This window comes from Anas platyrhynchos, chromosome 14 (genome assembly GCF_047663525.1).
Source record: "Anas platyrhynchos isolate ZD024472 breed Pekin duck chromosome 14, IASCAAS_PekinDuck_T2T, whole genome shotgun sequence".
NCBI lineage: Eukaryota > Metazoa > Chordata > Aves > Anseriformes > Anatidae > Anas > Anas platyrhynchos.
The window spans coordinates 6804460-6826267 of record NC_092600.1 but is presented as its reverse complement, the minus strand read 5'-3'; the positions used below and the strand labels follow the sequence as shown (position 1 = coordinate 6826267).

At 55.7% G+C, this 21808-nt stretch overlaps 1 protein-coding gene across 1 annotated transcript; it reads left to right on the top strand.

Annotated features, from left to right (window-relative positions):
* Window positions 1-3368: 3368 nt before the first annotated feature.
* On the top strand, window positions 3369-15667 carry LOC119718370 (LON peptidase N-terminal domain and RING finger protein 1). The gene is made up of 12 exons (XM_038186594.2): window positions 3369-3946; window positions 7161-7279; window positions 7784-7906; window positions 8455-8565; window positions 9335-9461; window positions 9650-9743; window positions 10768-10882; window positions 11487-11608; window positions 11833-11991; window positions 12664-12826; window positions 12972-13118; window positions 13917-15667. Exons 1-12 carry the CDS (start codon window positions 3577-3579, stop codon window positions 14112-14114), a joined length of 1848 nt encoding a protein of 615 aa, XP_038042522.2. The 5' UTR covers window positions 3369-3576; the 3' UTR covers window positions 14115-15667.
* Window positions 15668-21808: the final 6141 nt, after the last annotated feature.

The window sequence follows — 21808 nt, the reverse complement described above, 5'->3', positions numbered from 1 at the left end:
CAGGACTGGAGGCAGAAGCAGGGTTACGTGAGCACTGCGATAGCCTCACATCGCTGCAGTGTGTCTGGCCGGTCCATGTGACACTCAGCGCCTTTCTCTAGGAATGAGGATGCCTTGGGCAAAGCCTGCGTGACTCAGAAGGGAAAATACTGATGTTTTCTTGAAAGGAAAATATTGAAGTTTTCTGAAATCGCCTGCCCTGTTTACCTCCGATCCTCCTTACTGAGAGTTGGGGCCTCTCGGAGCTCTCAGCCAGCTGAGTTTCGGGATTGAGGGAACAGCACCATGTAATTTGTGTGGTTGCTCCCTGCCCAGTGCCCAGTCAGCACAGCTCAGACCTCGAATACCAGACATCAAGGAGCAGCAGTGTGGCAATCGGCTGCGTCTGCCAGAGAGAAAACCAGGCACGGAGCAGCTGCCCTGGTTGGACGCAGGGACCTGGAGGAAAAGGTGCTTGTTAAAAAAGGTGCTTGTTACAAAAGGCAGGCGGGGACTGCAGGCAGGAGCCTCCCGCACCACCTGCTTCCACTTCCTCTTGCTCCATTTCCCAGGACCGGCTTTGAACTGCGTGTGGCAAACGGAGAAACCCGGCAGCTGAACGATATCCTGGATACAGAAATACTGTGAGGCAAAGAAAGCAAAAATGCCAGGAAGCTGATGTGCTTGTAGACACGCTGGGAGGCGTATGATGCAAGCGACTCCCCGCGTGCTATTTGCACGTACCGAGGTGTAAAAACAACTCCTTGTGCCAACCCCAAGGACACGGGGCTGGGCTCCAGCCCCAGCTGGGAACCAGAGGGGCAGGAGCGGGGCTGCACAGGTGCTCAGCCTGGTCCTGGCCCTTTGCCCAAGCAGGAATAAAGCTCGGAGCCTTATCCTGTGCCCGCTGACTCCTGCACATCCCCGCTGCCTCCAGCCCAGCCCGTCTCCTGCTGTGGCAGTGCCACAGCCCCTGTGCTGCTTCTCCTCGGCTGGGTGCCAACTCTTTCCTCTTTTGGGTGTTTTTGAAAGAGAAAAACTTGTTTTACCTCTGCACAACAGGACTTGCAGGTCTGATGGTGACAACCCCATCCACACAAGAGGGAAGAGCAGGGTAGGTGTGTGACGGGGCCATGGCACATATGGGGCACATCCCTGCCCAGCAGCTGCCGGTGGTGCCTCCGCAGACACCCCGAGGGGCACCCCGGTCTCCCCTGCCAGCACTGTGAAGGCACCACAGGTAGGTGCTGTCACCTCTGTGCCACTCCTTCCTGTCTAACTTGTCAAAACCCAATGTCAACACTGGCAGCAAATATTTAAGTGCTGGAACCACACACACAACCACCCGGAGTGAAGGCACCGAGTCCCATGTTGCAGCTCAGTTGTCTGCACCACATCCACGAGCCTGTGCCAAAGCCAGGGCACTGGCGGCATGATGGCAAGGAGAGGGGGGAACCAGGGGCTGCTTGTCCCTGGGACACCCCCTGCAGCTCCCCAGCCTGGCTGGGCCTCACCTTTAAAGTGGAAAGAGAAAAATCCAATAGTGCTCTGCAAATTGCACCTGAGCACAGCGTGAGTTGTTCTGCAAAACACTGAGTCCTCATCTGGTCAGCGGAATAGTTAACATTAGGTATTTATTTTAAATTTAATTTAATTTAATTTAATGTTTAATTATTTTATTTTATTTTATTTTAATTTTATTTCAGCACATACTGATTCGGCACAAGCACACCAGTGACAAGCAAAAGCATTTGGACTTCACCACCAGCTCAGCTCTCTGTAGACAGAAGAAAACACACTGCTCTCACGCTGGTGCCAGCAAAGCCCCGTTTCCAGCACATGTACATGTTGTGGCTGATTGATTTCTGAATGCATTACGCAAAGGCAGCAGCACGGCCTCGCTGCTGGCGAGGCGCTGGGCCCGCACGCGCGAGGATGCCTGTGGAGTGAATCAGGAGGTGAGCAGCAGAGCAGGCAGGGCACAGGAGCAGCCCAGCATCGCCTGGAGGGGCACATTGGGGTGGTAAAGGCTGCCCCCCACCTGCTGCTGGCTCCCAGAGGGCTGCTGCTCCCGGCTGAGCCACAGCAGCAGATTTTGGGAGCGCTCGGCCACTTGGATGTGGTGGCTGAAATCGCCCTCGGGTCACGGCTCAGCAATGCGTCCTGCTGGAGGGTAAGCTGGGTGGTCAGGCTTCTTGGTGACAATGTTGTGTTTTAGTCATTATCCAGGTTTTGGTGGAAAAACTAGCCACTGGGGAACTAAAACATGAGGCGACAGCGTTGGTTGTAAGTGAGCCTCGTGCATCTGAGAAAGGTCCGGGAGTGCTTCTGGCAGGAGGCCTGGTGGGACCCCCCAGGGATGACTGATGGAGGTGGCTTCGACCCTACCCAAAGTAGATGGGAACACAGAGGCTGTCCCCAATGGGGTTCTAGGCAGCCCCATGGTACTCCAAGGGTGTCTGCGGGATGGAGGGCTGGGGAAGGAGGTGCTTGGGGCTGTGCTGCTGAGCAGGGCCAAGGGTTCCACCCGTCTGCAGAGCCCGCAGAAAATAATTAGGTTTTGAACTTTTAAAACCACTCGTGAGCTGTTTAATGAAATCACAGTAGGTTTTGAAACAAAACCTGCTCCACAGCCCCAGCCTCTGCCAGCCACTCCCTCAGTGGGACAGGAGTTGCACCAGCACTGCTGGCTCACCGGTGATCTCCCTCCCTGAGCATCCCTGCCAGCGTGCTCCCGTCTTTGTTTGGCTTTTAGGGACATGCAAAAGAGCCTGTGGATTGCTGTGCATCATCCTTACATAAAGTCTGAACTACTAAGCTGTTTTTCCCAGCACCAGCTCTCCGAGAGCTGCCATCGCCTTGCTGCTGGGATGTGTGGCAGGGGGATGCTTCCCCCCTGTCCCGGGGGGCTGTGAGCAGGAAGGGGACCTCCCCACCCAGGTCTCTGCTGGTTCACCTGGGGAAGACGCAGTGTCCCACCTGCCCTGGAGGGACCCTACATTGTCCCATGCACCCTGCAGCGAGGTGGCTGCATGGCAGGGGCTGCAGGGGCACACTTGGGGTCCCCCAACCTCACCAACCTCCCGGGCACCTTGCACCCCATCCGACCCACGGGGCTCTCCAGCACCCCAACAAACCCCTCACCCCTCTTGCTCCAGAGCCCCCCAGCACCCCACACCGGGAACCGGCCCCGCATCCCCCATCCTCCCCTCATCCCCCCATCCCTCCCGGGTCTCACCTCGGTGCCCGGTGCCCCCTAGCACCCCGTTTTCCCCCCCGTCCCCCGCCCCGTTCCCCGTTACGAAACGCGCCCGGGGCGGGGCGGGGCGGGCGCAGCGCAGCGGCGGCTGCAGCCAATGGTGCCCCCGCCGGTTACGGGGGGGGGACACACGGTAGGAGCCGTGTCCCGGCCGTGCCGTGCCCTACCGTGCCCTACCGTGCCGTGCCCGGGCTCCGCAGCCCTTTGCAGCCCCCCCGGTGGGGAGGATGGGCTGAGCCCGGTGGCACTGGGGGGGGCCGGCGGCGGCGGCTCCCGGGATGTGCGCGCACCGCCGGCCCTGGGAGCAGCTCCCCGGCTCCTTTTGAAGGGCAGCAGCGATGAACCGCGACCCTCCCAGCCCTCCCAGGGGGGATAGCCCCGTTTGGTGCCCCCCTGGGAGCGGGGAGCTGCTGCGCTGCCCATCCTGCCGCCTGCAGCTCTGGGAGCCGGTGACGGTGTCGTGCGGCCACTCGCTGTGCACGCCGTGCCTCGGGGGGGCCGTGCCCTCCCGCTGCCCCCTCTGCCAGGAGAAGCTCAAGCTGCTGGGAGTCGGCGGGCCGAGGCGCAACGTGGTGCTCTGCAACCTGCTGGAGAAGTGCGAGGACCGGGGCAGGCGGCTGGCGGGGCTGGTGGCCCGTGTCCGGCACCATCTGACCCGTGGGGAGGCGAAGGAGGCGCTGGGGGTGGCTCAGAAGGGCGTCGAGCTGGGTAAGCATCCCCTGGGTCCAGAGGGGCTTGGGGGGTGAATTGGGGCTGGTGGTCCCAGGAGGGTCCGGGTCTGTTGTCCAGCTGGGGTGAGGATGCGCGGATGGTGCTGTTGGGGTAGGTGGGTACCGGTGTGGGTCGCTTTGTCCCCATGTTACGGTGCCACCCGTGCCAGCATGAGCTGGGAGACCTGGGGAGCTCATTTGGAGTGCTGGAAGTGCTGAGATGGGATGGGGAGGAGGGGTAAAGAAGTTGGGTTTTTCTCCAGTGTCTGCAGGTGTAAGGGACTCATCCCCACCCCTGCCAGAGCATCAGCAGGGGGTCTTGGCCTTCTGGGGCTGTGGTGGCCGGGTTGAGCCCTGATGTTTGTCCCCAGTGCCAGGGCTGTGGGCAGGATGGGGCGCACAGCCAGGTCCCACTGGCCCCGGGCTCTTGGCTTTAGCGGGCAGCTGGAGAGGAAGGAGGTGTGTAGTGATAGACGAGACGTCAGCAGCTTCCCAGCGGTGTCCGGCAATGTTTCAGCATCAGGGGAAGAGTTTGGGGGGTTTGCAATCATTATGTAAAGTGCCTGGGACTTCTCTAGTCTAGGACAGACACGTCTGAGCCCCCCACGGCACGCAGAGGGGTCCCCCAGCCCCCTTCTGCACCCAGCCCCACCGTGACATTCACCTGCAGGATCAGGATCAGGCCGGGGGGGTCGGTCTGCTTTAACACACAGCCCTAAGTGGATTTCTTGGAGAGTACCGCTGAACTAAAAGGGGTTACACAACGCGTCTGGAGAGCAGGGGGCTGGGGTGGTGAAGGCAGGAGGTCCTCTGGCGTTTCTATGACAGCGCTGTGCGGGCAGCACCGAGCTCCCCTCCCGCTGCAGGCACTCGCTCCTCGCTCATTGCCACTGCCAGACAAGTGCCAGGGGTGCACAGCGTGGCTGAGGTGCCAGCGGTCCTGGTGCTGGCAGCAGAGCGTGGGTCCCTTTGTGCAGCCTCCCCAGGCACCCCCTTCACATCCCCTGCGCCCTTTGTGCAAAGCAAACGCACATGCGCCGTCCTCGGCTTCTCTTTTCATGAGAGCCAGGCTTTTGTCTTGTTGGGCGGTACACTTAGGTATTTCTTTTTAAAAAGCCTCTGTGAGGAGAAAGAGCAAACTATTGCAAGCTCTGCCCTTGGCCTTTTTTCACTACGTGCTCGGCTCCCTGGCGGGCAGGGGAAGCTGGGTTGGGGCAGTGAGGAAACAGGAATCGGCTGCAGCTCCCATAAACCTGTGTGTGCCGGTGCTGCTCGGGCTCTGCCATGTGGGTGGTGCTTTCGGGGCAGGATTCCCACCCCCTGCAGCCTGCTGACCACTTTTAGGCTGCACAGCTTCTCCTGGGCTCCTCTTTAAACCCCTAAGGTTAATAAAAGCTTGACCGGTGGGAGTGCGTGTGCTGGTTTGCACAGTCCCACTCCATGCTGCCAGGGCAGGGACCCTCGGCTTTGCACAAAACTTGCTGCCAACCAGAGCAGCTCTGCTTGGGAGACTGCGTGGCTAAAGCGAATAGAAAACCAGAAGATAACAAGTTGACAAAGTGAACAAAAAGGTGCAGCGTAACACAGGAGGGCTCCTGACGTGCCAGGAGTGCTGTCAGTCACTCTGCAGCCGCCGGTCTGCCAGCTGGCTCACGTCCCCGATGTCTAATGATATCATAGATCAAAAATAGCTGCAGCAGGAGAGAAATGCAGAATTTGTAGCCTGCTTTTACACATCTCGTTTCTGCCAAAGCAGACACTTTATTACCAGGCAGTTCAAATGTTCAAATGCGCTTGCCCATGTGGAAAATAAGCCCCTGGACTTTGTACCTGTGTTTTCATCTCCACGTGTCACCGCGAGCTGGAGCATTTCATCTCTAGACGTGTGCCTGAGGGACGGGCCACGGCACAGCAAGTTCTCCTGCTTCCTGCTCCGGGTGCCAAGGTCGTGGCTGTCATCACACACGCACGTGGGCTTGGAGGGAGCACGCGGTGCCCGCTCAGCCTGATTCGTGCAGGGCAGCTCGGGATGGGAGATTGCACTTGGCTTGCACTTGGAGCAGGGCAGAGAGTGGGGTCATGCTGTGTGCTGTGCTGGAAGGAGGCAGGAGCTGCCCTGGAGCTTCCTCCTCGTGGTTGGATGTTGTGGGTGTCTGGGCACGGTGGCAGCAGGGGAGGGCAGACGCCGGCTTCCTGCACCCTGCTGCCACAAGGCTGCGAGTCGGGACCTGCTGGGAGCTGGCACGGCTGCATCGGCGCCTGGTGTGAACCGGGGCTGGGAGAAAAAGCTGCCGGGGCTGGGAGTGCGGGAGACATCACCAGCAATGATGTTTGGCTCCAAAGTGACCCCGGATGCTGGCTGTACCGTCATCCCACAGGGAGCCAGCAGGGACAGATGTGATGACACTGGTGTCCTGCCCGGAGGGACCGGGGTTGCAGCTGTGCTTTCCCCACCGCAGCGTGGCCCCGGCCCCAGCCCTTGGCAGCCGTCGGGCGATGCTCGCCGCTGGGGGAGGCGCGGGGCCACTGCCTTGGCTGGCAGTCAGCAGCAGATGTAGGTCACCTCCGTGGCTGTGATATAATGGGGTGGGTCTGCGAATCCTGCACGGTTCAAACCCACAAAGCATCGCCACACCTGGCTGAGTCGTGCCGCGTGGGATTTCGGGGTGCTGGTTTCTGAGGGACTGCTCTGCACCATGCCACTGGGGTGTCCTGGCCAGCAGTGCCTGCACGCTGAGGTCCCAGCAGTGACATCGTGATAATGCAGGCCTGGGTGCCCAATTCCCTTCCTCTGTTTTGGGAAACCTCAGCCTCTTCTTGTGCTGCGGGGCCCAGAGCCATGTGGTGGGGTGGATCTGGAGCCTTCCTTGCTCCCCCAGGGTCTCTCCTCGCCTTGCATGGTGCAGTCTTTTTGCTGCACCCCAAAAGGATGGATGAGAGCCCAGATCCCACTGCAGCTGAAGCTGAGCCCCGAGGCAGCAGTGGGGCCCCCTGGCTGAGGAAAGATGGGGAAAAACACAGGGAAGAGGCTCAGAGTTTGAAGTAGATATTTAGGGGAAAGGACTTTCTTGCAGAGAGTTATGGGGCCGGTGGCTCGTGCTGAAGAGGAGCTGGCTGAGTTCAGCTTGAGCTGCCTGCACAGCATATGCCCCCCTCTGGGTATGTGGTCCTGCACGAGCTCATGACACAAGCCCCCACCTTTCTCTTCCCAGCTCCAGATGACATCTCCCTGCGGCGGTGCCGGGCAGAGGCGTTCGTGGCACTGGGGCAGTACCCGGAGGCACTGGAGGACCTGGAGGCTGTGTGCAAGGCTGAGCCCACGGAGCATGAGGTGAGAGGAGGGGAGGCTGGAGAAGCCTTGGAGGCACATCTCAGTGCATATGGGAGCTAATCCATCCTCTGGAAGACCCAGAGGATTTCCCCTTGCTGTCCCAATGTCACTTGGATAGCTTTAGGCTGGGAGAAATCCTGGCTGAAGACCCCAGACCTGGGCGCTCGCTTGCTGATTTGCACTTGTTGGCAATAGCTTTGCAGCGTCAAAGGCAGAAGCCCTTTGACCCCATCTCTGAGTCTCTGCAGGGTTTATTTGCTTGGCTGTTGCAATTGTTGCATTTTGGAGCTCTGTTGGATGTGGTGTGTGGGTTCGGTGGGTAAAATGACAGGTCTGAGCATGGGGCAGCGATGTGATGGGTACTTCAGCCTAGGATGGGAACAGGCAGGATGTTGGAGGGAGAATCCCTTGGCACTGAGAGCTCGGGGTAGACACAGGAGCTGAAGGGACCTGCTCTCAGCTGGCCACTTTCTCATAGTCAGCACAGGTTTTTCTGCTTTGCAGGGCTTCTTCAGGAAAGGGAAGGTGCTTCTGGAGATGGGACGTGGAGCTGAAGCCCTGCTGGCCTGGGAGCACTGCCTGACGCTGTGTCCCCATTTCCAGCCCGCGCAGAGCGAGATGGAGAAGGTGCGTGGGCCCGTGGTGTTGCATGGTCCTGTGCCCTCCTGTCACTCAGGGAGGTGCCCTGTTCCTCTGAAGGACTCGTGTCCCTCACGGTCCTGCTGCTCTGGGCTGATTTTGGGAGCAAGGGAAATTGGGTCCTGGGCCATGAGTTTTCCATTGCCTCGATACGAGTTTGCTGAAAGCTGTCACTGGAGATCTGGTGCCATTTCATTTTGGTGTCACTCAGGCCAGCACCCACCTGTGTGCCAAAATATTGTCACCACTGGGGCTGCTGGCAGTGTCCCCAGCACGAAGACTTCATGTCATGAGTGGACCTTTGCCCTCCAGGAGGCAAAGGGCAGGGGAATGGGGACAGACCCTGTTCTCTCCACAGTGCACTCCCTTTCTGCTTTTTTTGAGTAATGGAAAACAGGTCCCAGACCTTAAAATAAACTCGTGTATGCAGTGCCTCCTGCTGCCACCTTCCTTATGCCCTAAGGCGTTAGTTTGGCAGAGCTCAGCCAGCAGATCCTTCTCCCAGTGCCCTGCTGAGCCCCCATTTCTCCTTGTAGATCCTTGCCCAGGAGGATGCTGCTCGGCCACGCGCTGCCCACCAGGGCTCGAGCGGTCCCCAGGCAGGGGGGGACGGTGGGGACCCTGCATCCCCCTCTGCACGAGCTCAGGTAAGAGACTGTGTTGGGACTTGGGGTCCCTTTGGGATGTCCCACACTGGGATTTTGCAGTGATGGGAACATGGATGTGGGGAAGGGAGGCCAGGCAGGACCATACCAGGGGTGGGCAGCTGCAGGTAGCAGGGGGTGGGAGAGCAAAAACCAGGGGCTGGGGGAGCAGAGGAGGCTCCTACTGGTGTCCAGTCCTCTCCCAGTTTTGTTCTGCACTGTTTTACACAAGATTTTAGACCTTTGTGTTCAAAACACAAAAGCCACATTATGTTCAGAAAAATAAAAGAGAAAATTTCAGTTTTAATGGTGGTTTTTCATCCAAAAAACACATCTGAGAACAGCTCAGACCACTAGGAGCTATTAAGGAAAACTCATTTTCTGCTCTTTGTCTCCTAAGGAGGAATTTGGCAGGTTTGGAGAGAGGGTAAATGGGAGAAATGGGTTCAAACACACCCCAGTGCCCGGTGGTACATCTGGGCAGGGAAAGCCCATGCTTTAACCACGAGATGAACCATGCCCTGAATGCATGCTCTGTGCCCCGGTTCTTGGGCTGTTTGTGTTTCCTCCCCAAAAAAGGTAAAATTTGGCTCCCAGATTTGGGGTTGAATGGGGATATCTGTCAGGGGCACGCTCTCCTGGTGTCCTGCAGATGCAAGATGTTAACAGACAGCAACACGCAAGAAAATGTCCCAGCGCTCGGTGGGGTGAATGGGTTTGTATTCAAAGGGGGAAGTGGTGTTGGGCTCAATTTTCTCTTTGCTGTGTCCAGGACCAGGAGGAGGAGCCAGAGGCTGGCAGAGGGTCCTCGGTGTCTGAGCACGGCCAGGGGATCCTCACCCCAGGGCAACAGCAGGATCCAGGGGCTGTGGCAGAGAGGCAGCACGGGCTGTTAGTGGGTGAGTGTCCACAGAGGCACCAGAACCTCTTCTCCTGCAGAATAACCCTTTAAAAGATATTCTGGCACTGAAGTCTCAGTGTTTGCACCATGCTTGCACCGATTCCATATACCTCAGAAAGCAAAGATTAATTCTCAGTATGAAAATGGGGGGGGGTCTTTTCTTTCCTTCTATTCTTTTGCCACCAGCTAATGAAGAGGGGACAGAGGCAGCGAAGTGTAACCAGCCGTACCTCGGGGAGCTGCTGAGCATTTCTGACTTGGAGTGCTCCCTCTGCATACGGTGAGTCCTTCGGCTGGGGAGCTTTGGGGATGAGGAATTGGCACCTGCCCGCTTCTGTTCCCTGGTTTGAATCTTTCTTCACCTCTTAATAGCAAACTCAGTCCCAGTTGTGCAAGTGCTGCTGCCAGAGGACTGGGCGCTGTGCTGCTGTATGTGCAGGATGGTCAGGGTCTCCTGCCCAGTGGCTTGCTCCAGGTCTGGGCATGGCATGGGAGGATGAACTGTGAGTGAACTGCCACAGGGAGGGAGCTCAAGGCTGAATCTGGTCTGAATTAGGTGAATTTAATCTTCTCTGAGAGCAAGGAAATGCAGTGTTCGGGAAGAATCAGGGCTCAGTGCGAATGAAGGAGACCCAAGCTGTACCTGCAGTGGGGGATTTCCACTGGTATCAGTGTCCCCGCTGAGCTGGGATCAAGTCGGTCATTTCATTTCTGATCCTGGAGCTACCCGGGAGTGACCTGAGCTCTTGCAGCCGGAGGAGGAGGCACCTTCCCACTGCGGGAAGATGGGGAAATGCTCACCCCAGAAGGCCCATGGGCACCCCACAGGGCCAGGGAGCTCAGGCTGGGGACAGTTGTCATCTCCCATCAGTGTGCACATCCAGCAGCCTGAACCCAGGCTTGTAATTACAGGAATAAGCCAGCTAGGAACCTTTGCATTTAATTAACAGGAGTTACAAGCAAAGATTAGCCAACACAGCTTAAGTGAAAGCAAGTTGCCTAGCCACGTACTGCCCAGGCTTGGGAAGCACGGCATGAAACAGCTTCCAACGGTGTCTCATCCTGCAGCATCGCTGTGAATTTCCCTTGAAGTGGCAGGAGGGAGTAGGGGAAATGCCTCGATCCTGCTGGAAGCAAAATCCCATAAGATCTTAAGCTGGAGTCCTGTTCGAGTCACAATAAGGGGATTCAAAGATGCAATACCCACAGCACAGGGCTGGGGACGGCCGGGAGCTGTGCCTATAGCACACGTGCTCCTTCCCCACATCGGTCCCCTTTGTCCATGGATGGTGGCTCTTTTACAGGATGTTCCTGGAGCCGGTGACGACGCCGTGCGGGCACACCTTCTGCAAGGAGTGCCTCGAGCGCTGCCTGGACCACCGGCCCAACTGCCCCCTCTGCAAGCAGAGCCTGAGAGAGGTGAGGGCACGGGTCTCCACGCCAGAAGTGTGCCTGGGGATGGGGGCAGGTGGGACACGGGGGGCACACAGGAGGCAGGGGACAGGCAGGATGCTCACATGCTGGCGGCCGCCTGGCCCAGCGGTGTCAGCTCCACTTGTGCATGAATGACCAGACAGCTGATAATTAAGACCAGGAGATTCATTTCCACGAGATGCCACAGTGATTTAGTGAGATCGTAAACAGGGCTGAGAGTTAGAGGGGAGAGAGAGAGGAGGAAGTTAATGCTAATTACTTTTAAAAATGGAAATGGATGGAAAACCTGCTAGCCTGGGGATTTGATTTTCTCTTTAATGAAAAAGGATTCAGAGGAGACCATTGGGGAAATTAGGTTGTCATACACAGACCACATCAGTGTCAGTGACAGGAGGCTGCGATAGATGGGCCCCAGGTCTGTGCCAGTGCTTCTCAGTCCTGCAGTCCTCCCTGGTGGGCTTCAGCCCCTGCTCTCAAATCTGAATGTACCCTCGGCTCCAACACACGTGGGCTTGATTCAGAGCTCAGGACAGCCTCGGGGCTCCCGTCCTGCTCTTGTCCAACCTTTTTCTGGGTCTTTTTCTCTCAGTACCTGAAGGCTGGAAGCTACAGCTGCACGGTGCTGCTGCAGGACATCATGCTGGCCACCTTCCCCACACAGCTGGCCGAGCGCCGGGAGCTGCACCAGGCCGAGATGGCCGAGCTCTCCAAGTAAGAGGGACCTGCTCTGGTGTGTGGGGTTGTGCGTACGCAGGGGGGGCTTCCCAAGCTTCTCACCTGTAGGACTGCATCGTGGTGGTCTGCACCACAGCATCACTTCATGGGGTAAAGGACAGATGTGGTTTGGGGGAGCAGGCAGGGTATGAGTCGATGCAGAGCCTTTGGTGGGATTTGTTCCTAGGGGTATCACAGCAGTCTCCCTTCTTCTCCTTTAGTCTGACCAAGAACATCCCCATCTTCGTATGCACCATGTCCTTCCCGGGTGTTGCCTGCCCCCTGCACGTCTTCGAGCCCCGCTACCGCCTGATGATCCGGCAGTGCCAGGAGGCCGGCACGAGGAGGTTCGGCATGTGCGTGTACGAGACCGGGAAAAGGTGAGCACCAGGACAAGGCTGCTTCCTTCTGCCCCAGCTCGTTTACTCCTGTCTGCACCAGCTCCACATTTCTAAAATCCCAAGTAGTTCAGAGAGGACATGAAAGCACAGGGTGTGATTTCATCTCCCACTGCATCCTGCTGGCAGAATCCCCAGGGGGACATCTCCGAGCTGCCTGCCCATGGCCACTTTTTATGGTTGCCTTACTTCTCGTACTCTGTCCATAGCAAGCTGTGGCAGCACGCTGGGCCAAACAGGCTTTTGTTTGATGCAACATGGTCACCTTGTGTTCCTGGTGGCACCTCCAGGTCTTGGGTGTGCTCAGCCTGTACTAAAGTACTCCGTTAAGCACCTGTACTTACATGGCAAATCTTCCCAGAGCTTCAGCCCTGCTCAAGTGAAATGAGATAACATTTTCTGGCCTCAGACGGGTTTTGGGATGCTTGTGGGATGGTGTGTTCATCAGGGCAGCATGAGGACCCAAGTCATTTTCATACAAGACAAATCCAAGGGAGTGCTCACTATTCCCTGCCCTCTTGCAGCAACTGACAACAGAATTAATTTCCGATTTCGCACCTTTTCCCTGCTTGGAGATGATGCATGCAGGACGAGCATCTCTCCCACCATAAGCACCCTGCTCAGGCCCTCTTTTCTCCCCCTTGCTCCCTCCAGCTTCGCAGACTACGGCTGCATGCTGGAGATCCGGCAGCTGGAGCTGCTGGCGGACGGCCGGTCGCTGGTGGACACCGTGGGTGGGCGGCGGTTCCGCGTGCTGAGACGCGGGCACAGGGACGGCTACAACACCGCTGACATCGAGTACCTGGAGGACAAGAAGGTGAGGGCAGGGCCAGGGCAGAAGCCCCCAGATTGGTGGGACAAAGCCAGAGGAGGTGGAGAAAAGACAGATAAAGCCAAAACACCCGAGGTGGGCACCGTTGTCCCCATGTGCGCCCCTCTCCGCTCTCCTTTTCCCCCCACAGGTGGCCGGGGAGGAGCTGCAGGAGCTGCAGAGCCTCCACGAAAGCACCTACGAGTTGGCCCAGAGATTTTGTGAGCACGGAGACGTTGCCTCCAGGCGCCTCTTGATGCAGCATGGGCCACTGCCGGAGAAGGAGGAGGACATCCAGGTAATGCCCGAGGAAAGGGATGCTCCACAGGGTACCAAGAGAGCCTTTGAATCAGGGCCATTCCTGCCTGGCCACCAGCTTCCCTGCACAAAACAAACAAACAAACAAACAAACAAACAAAAAAACCCACAAACAAACAAAATACAGAAAAACAAACAAATGGACAAACACACAAACCTCACATCTGCTCTCCTTTCCCATCATCTGTTCCTTTGAGAAAGCCCTGACTAGCCAGGGAAGAGGTGCTAAGCCAGCAGGATCCAATTTACTTATTAAGTTGCTCTGACAAATTCAGATTATGTGAAAAAAAAAAAAAAACAAAAAACAACAAAATTTAATTTTCATTCTTTCAAGAGGGTACTACCTGCCTGGATCATTACCAAGAGCTGTTGTGGTGACTGACTCTGCTCTGGTGGTGGTGGCTGAGTGCTGCTGTGCTGGGGTGCCTCTAGGAGCATGTAGGATTTGTTCCGTGTTGTTGAAAAGTGTGGTCTTAAGCAAGCCAATGCGCAAGGCATTTCTCTATTTGTTTCGTAAAGGCTTTCCAGGTTGCCTCTGTTGGGGGGGAGAGTCCCAAGGGAATGTTTGCCTGGAAATTGAATTAGTTCATCCAGCCATCTCGTGCCTGAACAGACGAAAGGGCTGCTCGGATGAGCGCCGTAGCCACGGCAGGCATTGCTGCAGGATCCCTCTTACTGCTCCGAGCAAATATTCCCCATCAGCAGTGCCGCCCAAAGGCCGTGCACCTCCCCGCCTGGCGGCTCCTGACGCGGGGTTCTCCCCCTCTCTCCCCTGCAGGCTTCTGCCGACGGCCCGATGTGGTGCTGGTGGCTCATCTCCATCCTGCCCCTCGACCCGTCCTTCCAGCTCAGGCTCTTCTCCAGCACCTCGCTGCGTGCCCGCCTCACCCAGCTGCAGCGCATCCTCCTGGCTCTGCTGCAGCAGCCCCCGGCCGTGCACCCCCTGCCCGAGCACAGCCCCCGGGGCCACATCTGAGCCCCCCGCCCCGGCAGCCCCCTCTCTGTTCACACGGGAGACCCCCCGCTCCTCCTTCCTTGGGTTTCTTCGTGCATTTCTTCATGGTTTGAACCCCAAGGAAGGGACCTCAGCGAGGAGCTGGGCTCTCTCTGCTCAGCTCGGCGGGGCCCGGCGGTGACTTGACGCTGTTCGTGCTGTCCCCATGAGCTGCACCAGGAGGGACCAAGCCAGAAAGCTGGGAGGTGTCTTGGGAGCCAAAATCCCCCGGTTTTGAGGTGCTTCAGTGCTAAGGAGGACTCTCCTCAGGGCAGAGGACCGAGTGCCAGGGCTGCTTGGGTTTTGGCTCTTCCTGTCCGAAGGACAACGTTGGGGTTTTGGTAGATGGCCCCGCTCCATGCAGCAGGGGAGGATTTAAAGGTTTGGGAGATGTGGCACCAGGAGGCAGAGAGGTCCCAGGTGGCTTCCTCCACCTGCAGGAGCTGAAGGCTCAGGCTCTAGTTGTGAGTTTGCCTTAATTTCCATTTGAGCTAGAAGGAAGGTTCAATTAAATGATCTGATATCCACGGGCCTGCTTCTAGCCACCTCCTTGGCCAGGCAGAGAAGGAGGCACCGGTCAGAGCGGGGCCACTGCCTCCGTGTGGCTGTGGGGATGAGTCCCCAGCTGCCCAAGGCTGCTCATGACCTGGGTCAGGTTGGGCTCTGGGGTCAGACCTGACCCACCGGTGGGCTTGAAGGGGCTGATAGGGGAATTAAGGCTGGCAGTGCTTGTTGAGACTTTCTGCCCCTTGAGCAGTGCAATTTCCCTATGATCAGTGTTTCTTGTGACCCTTGAATTTGGGACCCAGGACAGTTCAGGGCCCCCAAACCAGCATGGATTGAAGTCAAAGGGAATCTCCGGAGGGGCTTGGGAGGGCACAATACCCGGTGGCCAATGCTGTGAACCCCATGCAGGGGAGCAAGTGCCTGTCTGCAAGTGCCTGGCTGCTGCTCCTCTCCAGAGAGAGGGAAAAAGTTACTGCCCCCCCTCTGCCTGCACAGGCAAGGCTTTACTCCATGGAGATCCTAAAACTTTGGGATTTTTGCCTCCCATCCATAATTTCAGTGACTTTGGGTTGAAATTTAGGAGTAATATTGACTTAGTGAGTTGTTGGATTAACGTTAATTCCAGAATCGTGTCCCTGCTTTCGCTCTGTCTGGGGCTGTTACCTGGGGAGGGGGAGAGGCGGTGGGGTCAGAGCCACAGGGCCCCTTCCTGCCCATCGTTCCACTCCGTGTCCTTCTGCAGGGTACCACTGGATTTTGGGAAGTGCCTTTCTTTTCTGCAGGGTGGATGTGAGCACCCCTGTGACCCCCCAGCCCCACAAGCTGCCTGATTACTGGGCGTGGGAGCTCCCTGGGTCTCTCCATGGGTCTGGGCCATGTTCATGCTGGAACCTGGCTTGCTGCGGGAAGGGACTCGTGCAAATCGCTCCAGTTTGTTTGGAGCACCTTTGGGGTCTGTGTTAGTACCTTCTCTCTTTGAATTCTTTTTTCTTCTTGGTCACTGAAATAAAGAACTTTGTTGTTGTTTTGTTGTTTTGTTGCTCGTGTTTGCCTTTTAGCCGCTCCTTGATGAAAGTTGGAGCATCCTGGGGAGATGTGAAGAGGCGATGCACTGCTGGTGGCAGGTTAGGTGGGCACCGTGCACACAGGGTAGATAACAGCAAGGGGAAGGGAGAAATTGTTTCAGAGAGGACAAAGAGCACGTGGAAACACACCAGGACTGGTTCCTGCCCATCGTTGCAGCTAAGGGCTTTGGGGAAGCTTTGGGGAAGGATGGGAACCCAGGACAGAGGTCTGGGAGGGATGGTGACCAGTGTGGGATGACCCTGGTGGGTGTCTGTCCCTCCAGTGCTGCGGAGAGCACCTGTCCCTGTCCCCTCCTCGTGGTGTTGGGCAGAGGGCTGCAGCTGGGAGCAGGTTTGCACGGGGCAGCTGGCACCAGGGACATGTCCTGTGTGGGAGACGTGCACGAGTTCCCAAAGGGAGAGGTGCCCTGGGTGGCGAGGGGACGCTCCCCTTGGGGATGCCCTGCTGGAACAGCTCCTGCTGACCTCTGCCCCCCGAAAAGGGCTTCCAAAATCCGCCGGGTGGAGGTGCCCACGCGTGTCGGAGGGTCCCCGTGCCGAGCCGTGCCGTGCCACTAGGGGTCAGGAGCAGGCTGAGCTCATCCAGCAGGGGAGGCACAGCGCTTTTAGGGGCGCACAGCCGGATCCTTGGCCACGCTTTTGTCCCCTCCAGCCCCACACAACGAGTAGGGCCGGGCTGCCCCCAGATCTCCATCAGCAGGGAAGTGGGGCTGGGGACAGGAGCAGGGCAAGACTTGAGGCCACCTCCTGTTCCCCAGGACTGGGGTTGGTGCTGGGGGTCCCTCTGGCCAGCTCATAGGTGGGAGGTGAGCAGGATGGGGATGGGGATGGGGGCAGTCAGTGTGGCAGCCAGGACAGGGCACCCTCCCAGCCCGGCCCCGGTGTCCCCATCACCAGGTGGGACTGTGAGCTGGCCCTGGGGCTCATCACTGTTTTTTTTCAGTGATTCCCTGCTGGGATGCTCTTCCCTTCAAGAGCCATTTGGGGCAGATTTTGGAGCCAGGCTGCTCTGGAGAGACTCTGTGGGGATGCAGAGGACATCAGGGAACTGCCCCCTCCCCAGCCCTGAAAGCTCCTGCTTCAAGTCCTTCTTCTCCTCGAGCCAGACTGGGTACTGCCTGCTATGGCCAAGGCTGGAGCTCTGGGCACCTCCAGTCCCCCTGCCCTGAGGTGAGATGAGGGCTGGGACCCATATCATGAGGGCTCCGCACCACCTGCAGCACTGGTCTGCTTGCTGCTGCTCGCAATTCTTTCCCCCTGTGTTTTTCCATCTCCTCCCCTGCTCATCCCAACAATAACTGGTGATGATTTCTGGCCTTTATGTAACACTCGTCATCACAGCTTTTCACACAGAAGTCGGTCTCCTTCTCCGGCTTTACAGACAAGAACCGAGGACGGGGAGAGGCAACGTGGTGCCCAAGGTCACCCAACAAGGCTCTCCAAAAACTCTTCCCACCCACCCAGCCTCCACTTGTGGCTGCTGGGCATATCCTACACCGGGGGTTTGCATCCTGGGAGAGCTGCAAAGCAGCATCGGCACTGACCCCTCTCCTCCATCCCAACTCCCCAGCCTCCTCTCGATTTCCTTCCCGTTCAGCATCTTTGACTCGAACTATCAGTGACAACTTCCCTCACCTAATAGTGTGGGCAAGCAATTAGCTAAAGAGGCAAGTAATTAGTACAGCAGGTGTCAGGCTGTGCCTCATCTTTCTTTAACAAATGGCATATTTCCAAAGTAATTAGACCAGCCGGTACCCGAGATAGCAGAAAATCAACACGAGATTGTTAAAACTAAGATCTCCTTCTCTAGTAAGGCCACGCTCGCACTGGAAGAGAAGCATGTTACACATTAAGGTTAATGACAGTGGGAAGAAGGGGGGAAGCCAGCACCTAATTTTTTTCCGTGCTTTAGCAAAGACCAATTGGTGCAATAAAAGATGGATCACATTGTTCCTGTTTCTCAAAATAGGAAAAAAAAAAAGGGAAACAGTGAAGATAGATGTGCCTTCTCTTTCAAGAAAACTCACCCACGGGATGTCTTCAAAGCTAGAAAATGACAGGTGATGAAAAAAGGGATTCAAAGCCAGTGTTGGAGCAGTTTGGAGGAACCTGCCCGATATGTCAGGGTGACCACAGGTATTTATACCTGCAGTAAATTGATTTACAGGGACAGGCTCTTCATAAAGGCTTTTAAAAGCCCACTGGGGCCCATTGCACTAGAAAAACTGTCTGATCCAGTGCCACCCTCACCCCCTGGATACCCATAGAGCCGGTGTCCTCTTAGGGAACACAACGAGGGACTGCCACCAAAGCCTGGCAAACCACAGCAAAGCAACCTCCACCAGTGCTCAGTGTGTGCAGAGAGAAGGGGGCCATGCAGGGCCCTATATACACACATACACAGTGCCCAGACCCTTCCCCAAGCCTCTGGCCACATCCCGTGTCCCCCCGAGCAACCATCAGTGGCTCGGTCCCCCCCTGCCCCACACCATCCCTGTTGCTTTCTGATTTCACAAAACCGCTCCAGCCGAGGCAAAATATTTACAGCACTGATTAAACATCGAGGTAATGGGAAATTTGTTAAAAGTGTGGAACTTATATAAATACAACGTTATTAAAATAAAATGTGACTTCTAGCAAGGACAGCTCTCTCAGCTGTGCTGTGTTTACCTTAATTGTTTCCCTCCATTAATTACAGTCTGAGAGGGAGACTTGTGCAAATTGAAATAAATTAATCGAATTTGTTTAGAGTTTTGTGTGGCTGGCTTACGGGGATTGCAATTACGTGAGCATGTTTGGGGTGTTAAATTACATTTCCTAGATCTATTCTTCCCCTTTCAAGCACCGGCAATGTGAAAAGGCAGGAGTCAGTGGCAATTAGGAGGTAGCAGGCATCGTGAGCAATGGTTGTTGTAGCTCCCGTATAGCACCCCTTGTAAGTACTGAGGCTTATCCTGGATAAATGCAGCCTGGCTCTGTGCAACCAAAGATAAAGGGGAGGTGATGGGGCTGATGAGCATGACAGATTGAGGTGATCTGCACTGCAGCAGGGTCCCACACCTGGGCAGTGGGATGGGTGGGAGCTTGGTCCTGTTCTGCAGGAAACTCAGGCTCCGTGACCCAGCTGCCAGCATCTGTCCTTGCTGGTTCCCACTGGCAGCTGCCCCATAGCACCTGTATTTGACAGGGGGGAAGGGGCTTCCAGATATATCGAGTTCTGACAACAGGCAGTGAAATAGAGAAGAGAAATGCATTTGCCAAGGGGAGGGGATGGGGATGCTCAACCCCTATTAGACACCAGAGAATCTACTGTACAAACTTTTTCCTGAAAACTGTCTTCCCTGGTGCTGCTCATGGACCATTCTGCTCTGTACTTGCCCCAACCAGCCAGAGGAACAGATTACATGGGGTTTTTCTACAAGCCCAACATGCCCCTGCTAAAGTGCAACTGAACTTCAGAGGGGATTCAGCACAAAAGAAGGAGAAAAGTGCAAGTTCCTCCCTAAAAAAAAAAAAGTAATTTGGGGAAGAAGTGAGGGGACAGGGCTGTGCAGGAGCTGCGTAGGAAGCACCAGAGCTGAGGGGGAACCTGCTTCTCAGATACAGAGAGCAAAAGGTGCTTGGTTCCCCCTCCCTGCCTCGTGGCAGAGCCGCGCGTGAACCTCGTCACCTGGCTGCTGCCTGCGCCCGGATGATGTATGGAGTGGCTGAGCTGCAATAGGATTTCTACCCAGAATATTGGCTGGATGATAAAGGAGTCTGTCTGCGGTGATAATTGCACCATAAATAGCGCCGGGTTCAGCAGTGACGAGTGAGGCACTCGAAACCCTCACCCTCTGGATTCCTCCCACTTCCTTCCATCTTCCTGGCTGCTAACAAGCTGGAGGAATAGCGGCGCGGTTTTTACCAACCACGAGAGGTTTATTGCGCTGAGATGCAGCTGGGCACCTTCCTCCCCATAAATCTTAATAGCGAAAGAAGCGAGAGAGGCAAAAACTTGAGTAAATTGGGTCATTACTGAAAAGCAGCGGGTGCGGCCGTCCCTCCTCGTCCCCCCTGCCCCATCCTGACTTTCCCTGGGTGCTGTCGGGCTCCTGGGGGTGCTCGTCCACTTTATTCCACTGATGGGAACTGAAAAGCTGCCAGCCAGCTCCAAACGCTGAAAAACGAGGAGCTCACACTGGGGAGTGCCGTAACAGTTAAGACAGGGAAAAAAAAGGTGAATGAATACAAATGGATTTGAAGCTTCCTCTGGCTTCTTGGTTTTTGAGCCTGCAGAAAGCACATGGACCCTTCCCAGAGAAAAGCTGGGAAACGGAGCTGACCCTGCAGGCAGATTAACCTGCTCTCGACCTGCAAAAGCTACCCTAAAACCGGGCATGTGAGGACAGGGGGTTCCTCACTCACAGCAGCCTCAAGTGCTCCTGGGCTCTGTCCCATGGGGAGGTTTGCTCGCTGTTTGTGACCAACCTCCAGACACTTTGGGGAGTGTGGAATAAATGGGAAAAATGCCCAGCGCTGAACTGAGGGGTCTCCTAATCATGTCTTATCCATGGGCCAGGGATTTGCTGCTGTGGCTCATTTATTTCTTATATACAGTTTCCTATTTTGCTACAAATAGCTAAAAAATGGCCCATGTGGCACAAATCTCCAGGGATGTAAAGGACAACCCCAGAGAGTCTGCAAGACCCTGGCCAAAAAATTAATGCTTGAAGAGCCAGAATTTTATTCTGAGATGGGAAAATGACATTAAAAGGCAAATTTTAAGGGCACTGGGTAGAGTTGGGGAAATCCATGCAGAGTGCCCAGCCAAGCAGGCACAAGCTTTTCAGCTCCCATGCAAATCCATAAGCTCCCCCAAGCCTTCCTCTTCTGCACACGTAACAAATTCGAAAGCCAAATATAGAGTATGATTTTCTTTCTCTCTCTCTCTTTTTTTTTTTTTTTTTCTTTTTTTCATCCTGGAGTGTTTAAAGCAAAACTATTTACACTGTTTAAGCTTTGGATTTGCAAGTCTAAATCTTTCACAGTTCCAGGTGCACCCAAAAAGATAAGGGCATCAGGAGCTGCGCTGCTGTACCTAAAAATAAATAAATAAAGCTGGGATTAATTTGCAGCTGCTTCTTAATACCCGGTATTTCTCCGCTATCTGCCGCTATTATTATATTTACCTTGCCTAAGCTGGCATGGGACAGCACAAAACACTTAGCACAACAAAAGCGATGACCGCTCTTTGGTTCTATGCTCTATGCAGCCAGATTTTGGGAGAAAACCAAAACCAGGCCCGCTTGATATTTCTGTAGCTGCAGCAAATGAGATCCAGGATTTGGAGCTGAGATAAGCCGTCACCCTTTGTTCGTCTCTGGGAGTTAAAGATCTGTGGAAATGACAGTGGGATTTCAGTCCCAGCAGGAGACACATCCGTTCTGAAAGTCACTCCTATTCTTGTCTTCGGTTTGGAAAGCCACTGGCTGCATTTTGCTTTGCCAGTTTTCTCTCTCAAAAGCTCACCACCACCCACAGCACCGGGTACTGCTGAGCTCTGGCTCGCGTCCAAATCCTCCTCCCTTCGGGGAGATGGAAACTAATCAATGAAGAATATTAAACAATATGAAAGCCACAATGACTTAACATTTCCCATAAAGGTCAGATTCCCCCGGCAGCTTCACGACAGCACGGAGCTGAAGGCAGCATGGGGAAATGCTCACCCACTGGTTTGCAGGCATGGGTTCTTATGGTCCTGGGGTGCCACCACCACATAGATGCAGGGGACCAAGGTGGCTTATCTGCTTCAGTGCCCTCACCCAGCCTGAGGTCTCCCAGATTTTTCTAGGAAGGGGGTGATGCATTCAGTCAGGGATGCTCAACAGAGCTTGTCGTGGAGATTTCAGGATCCTTCACTCGACTGAACATGTTATCTGCCCAACAGCCTGCTATCCAGAGCTGCCTGAGTCTGAGGGGGTTCCTTCCATCCCTGGTAGGAATTTTAACCCAGATTCAGCTCTGGGCTCAGCTCTGGATTTGCCACCTTACCTCCTTTGTAAAGATGAATAGTGGTGGGATGCAAGGAGGGCTCTTGTGGCA

Bases quoted from the DNA above. Each gene is read 5' to 3' on its own strand.
- LOC119718370 (XM_038186594.2), top strand. From the start codon at position 3,577: ATGAACCGCGACCCTCCCAGCCCTCCCAGGGGGGATAGCCCCGTTTGG. The intron at 9,744-10,767 runs GTGAGTCCTTCG...GCTCTTTTACAG, and splicing joins GAGTGCTCCCTCTGCATACG to GATGTTCCTGGAGCCGGTGA. The intron at 11,609-11,832 runs GTAAGAGGGACC...CTTCTCCTTTAG, and splicing joins GAGATGGCCGAGCTCTCCAA to TCTGACCAAGAACATCCCCA.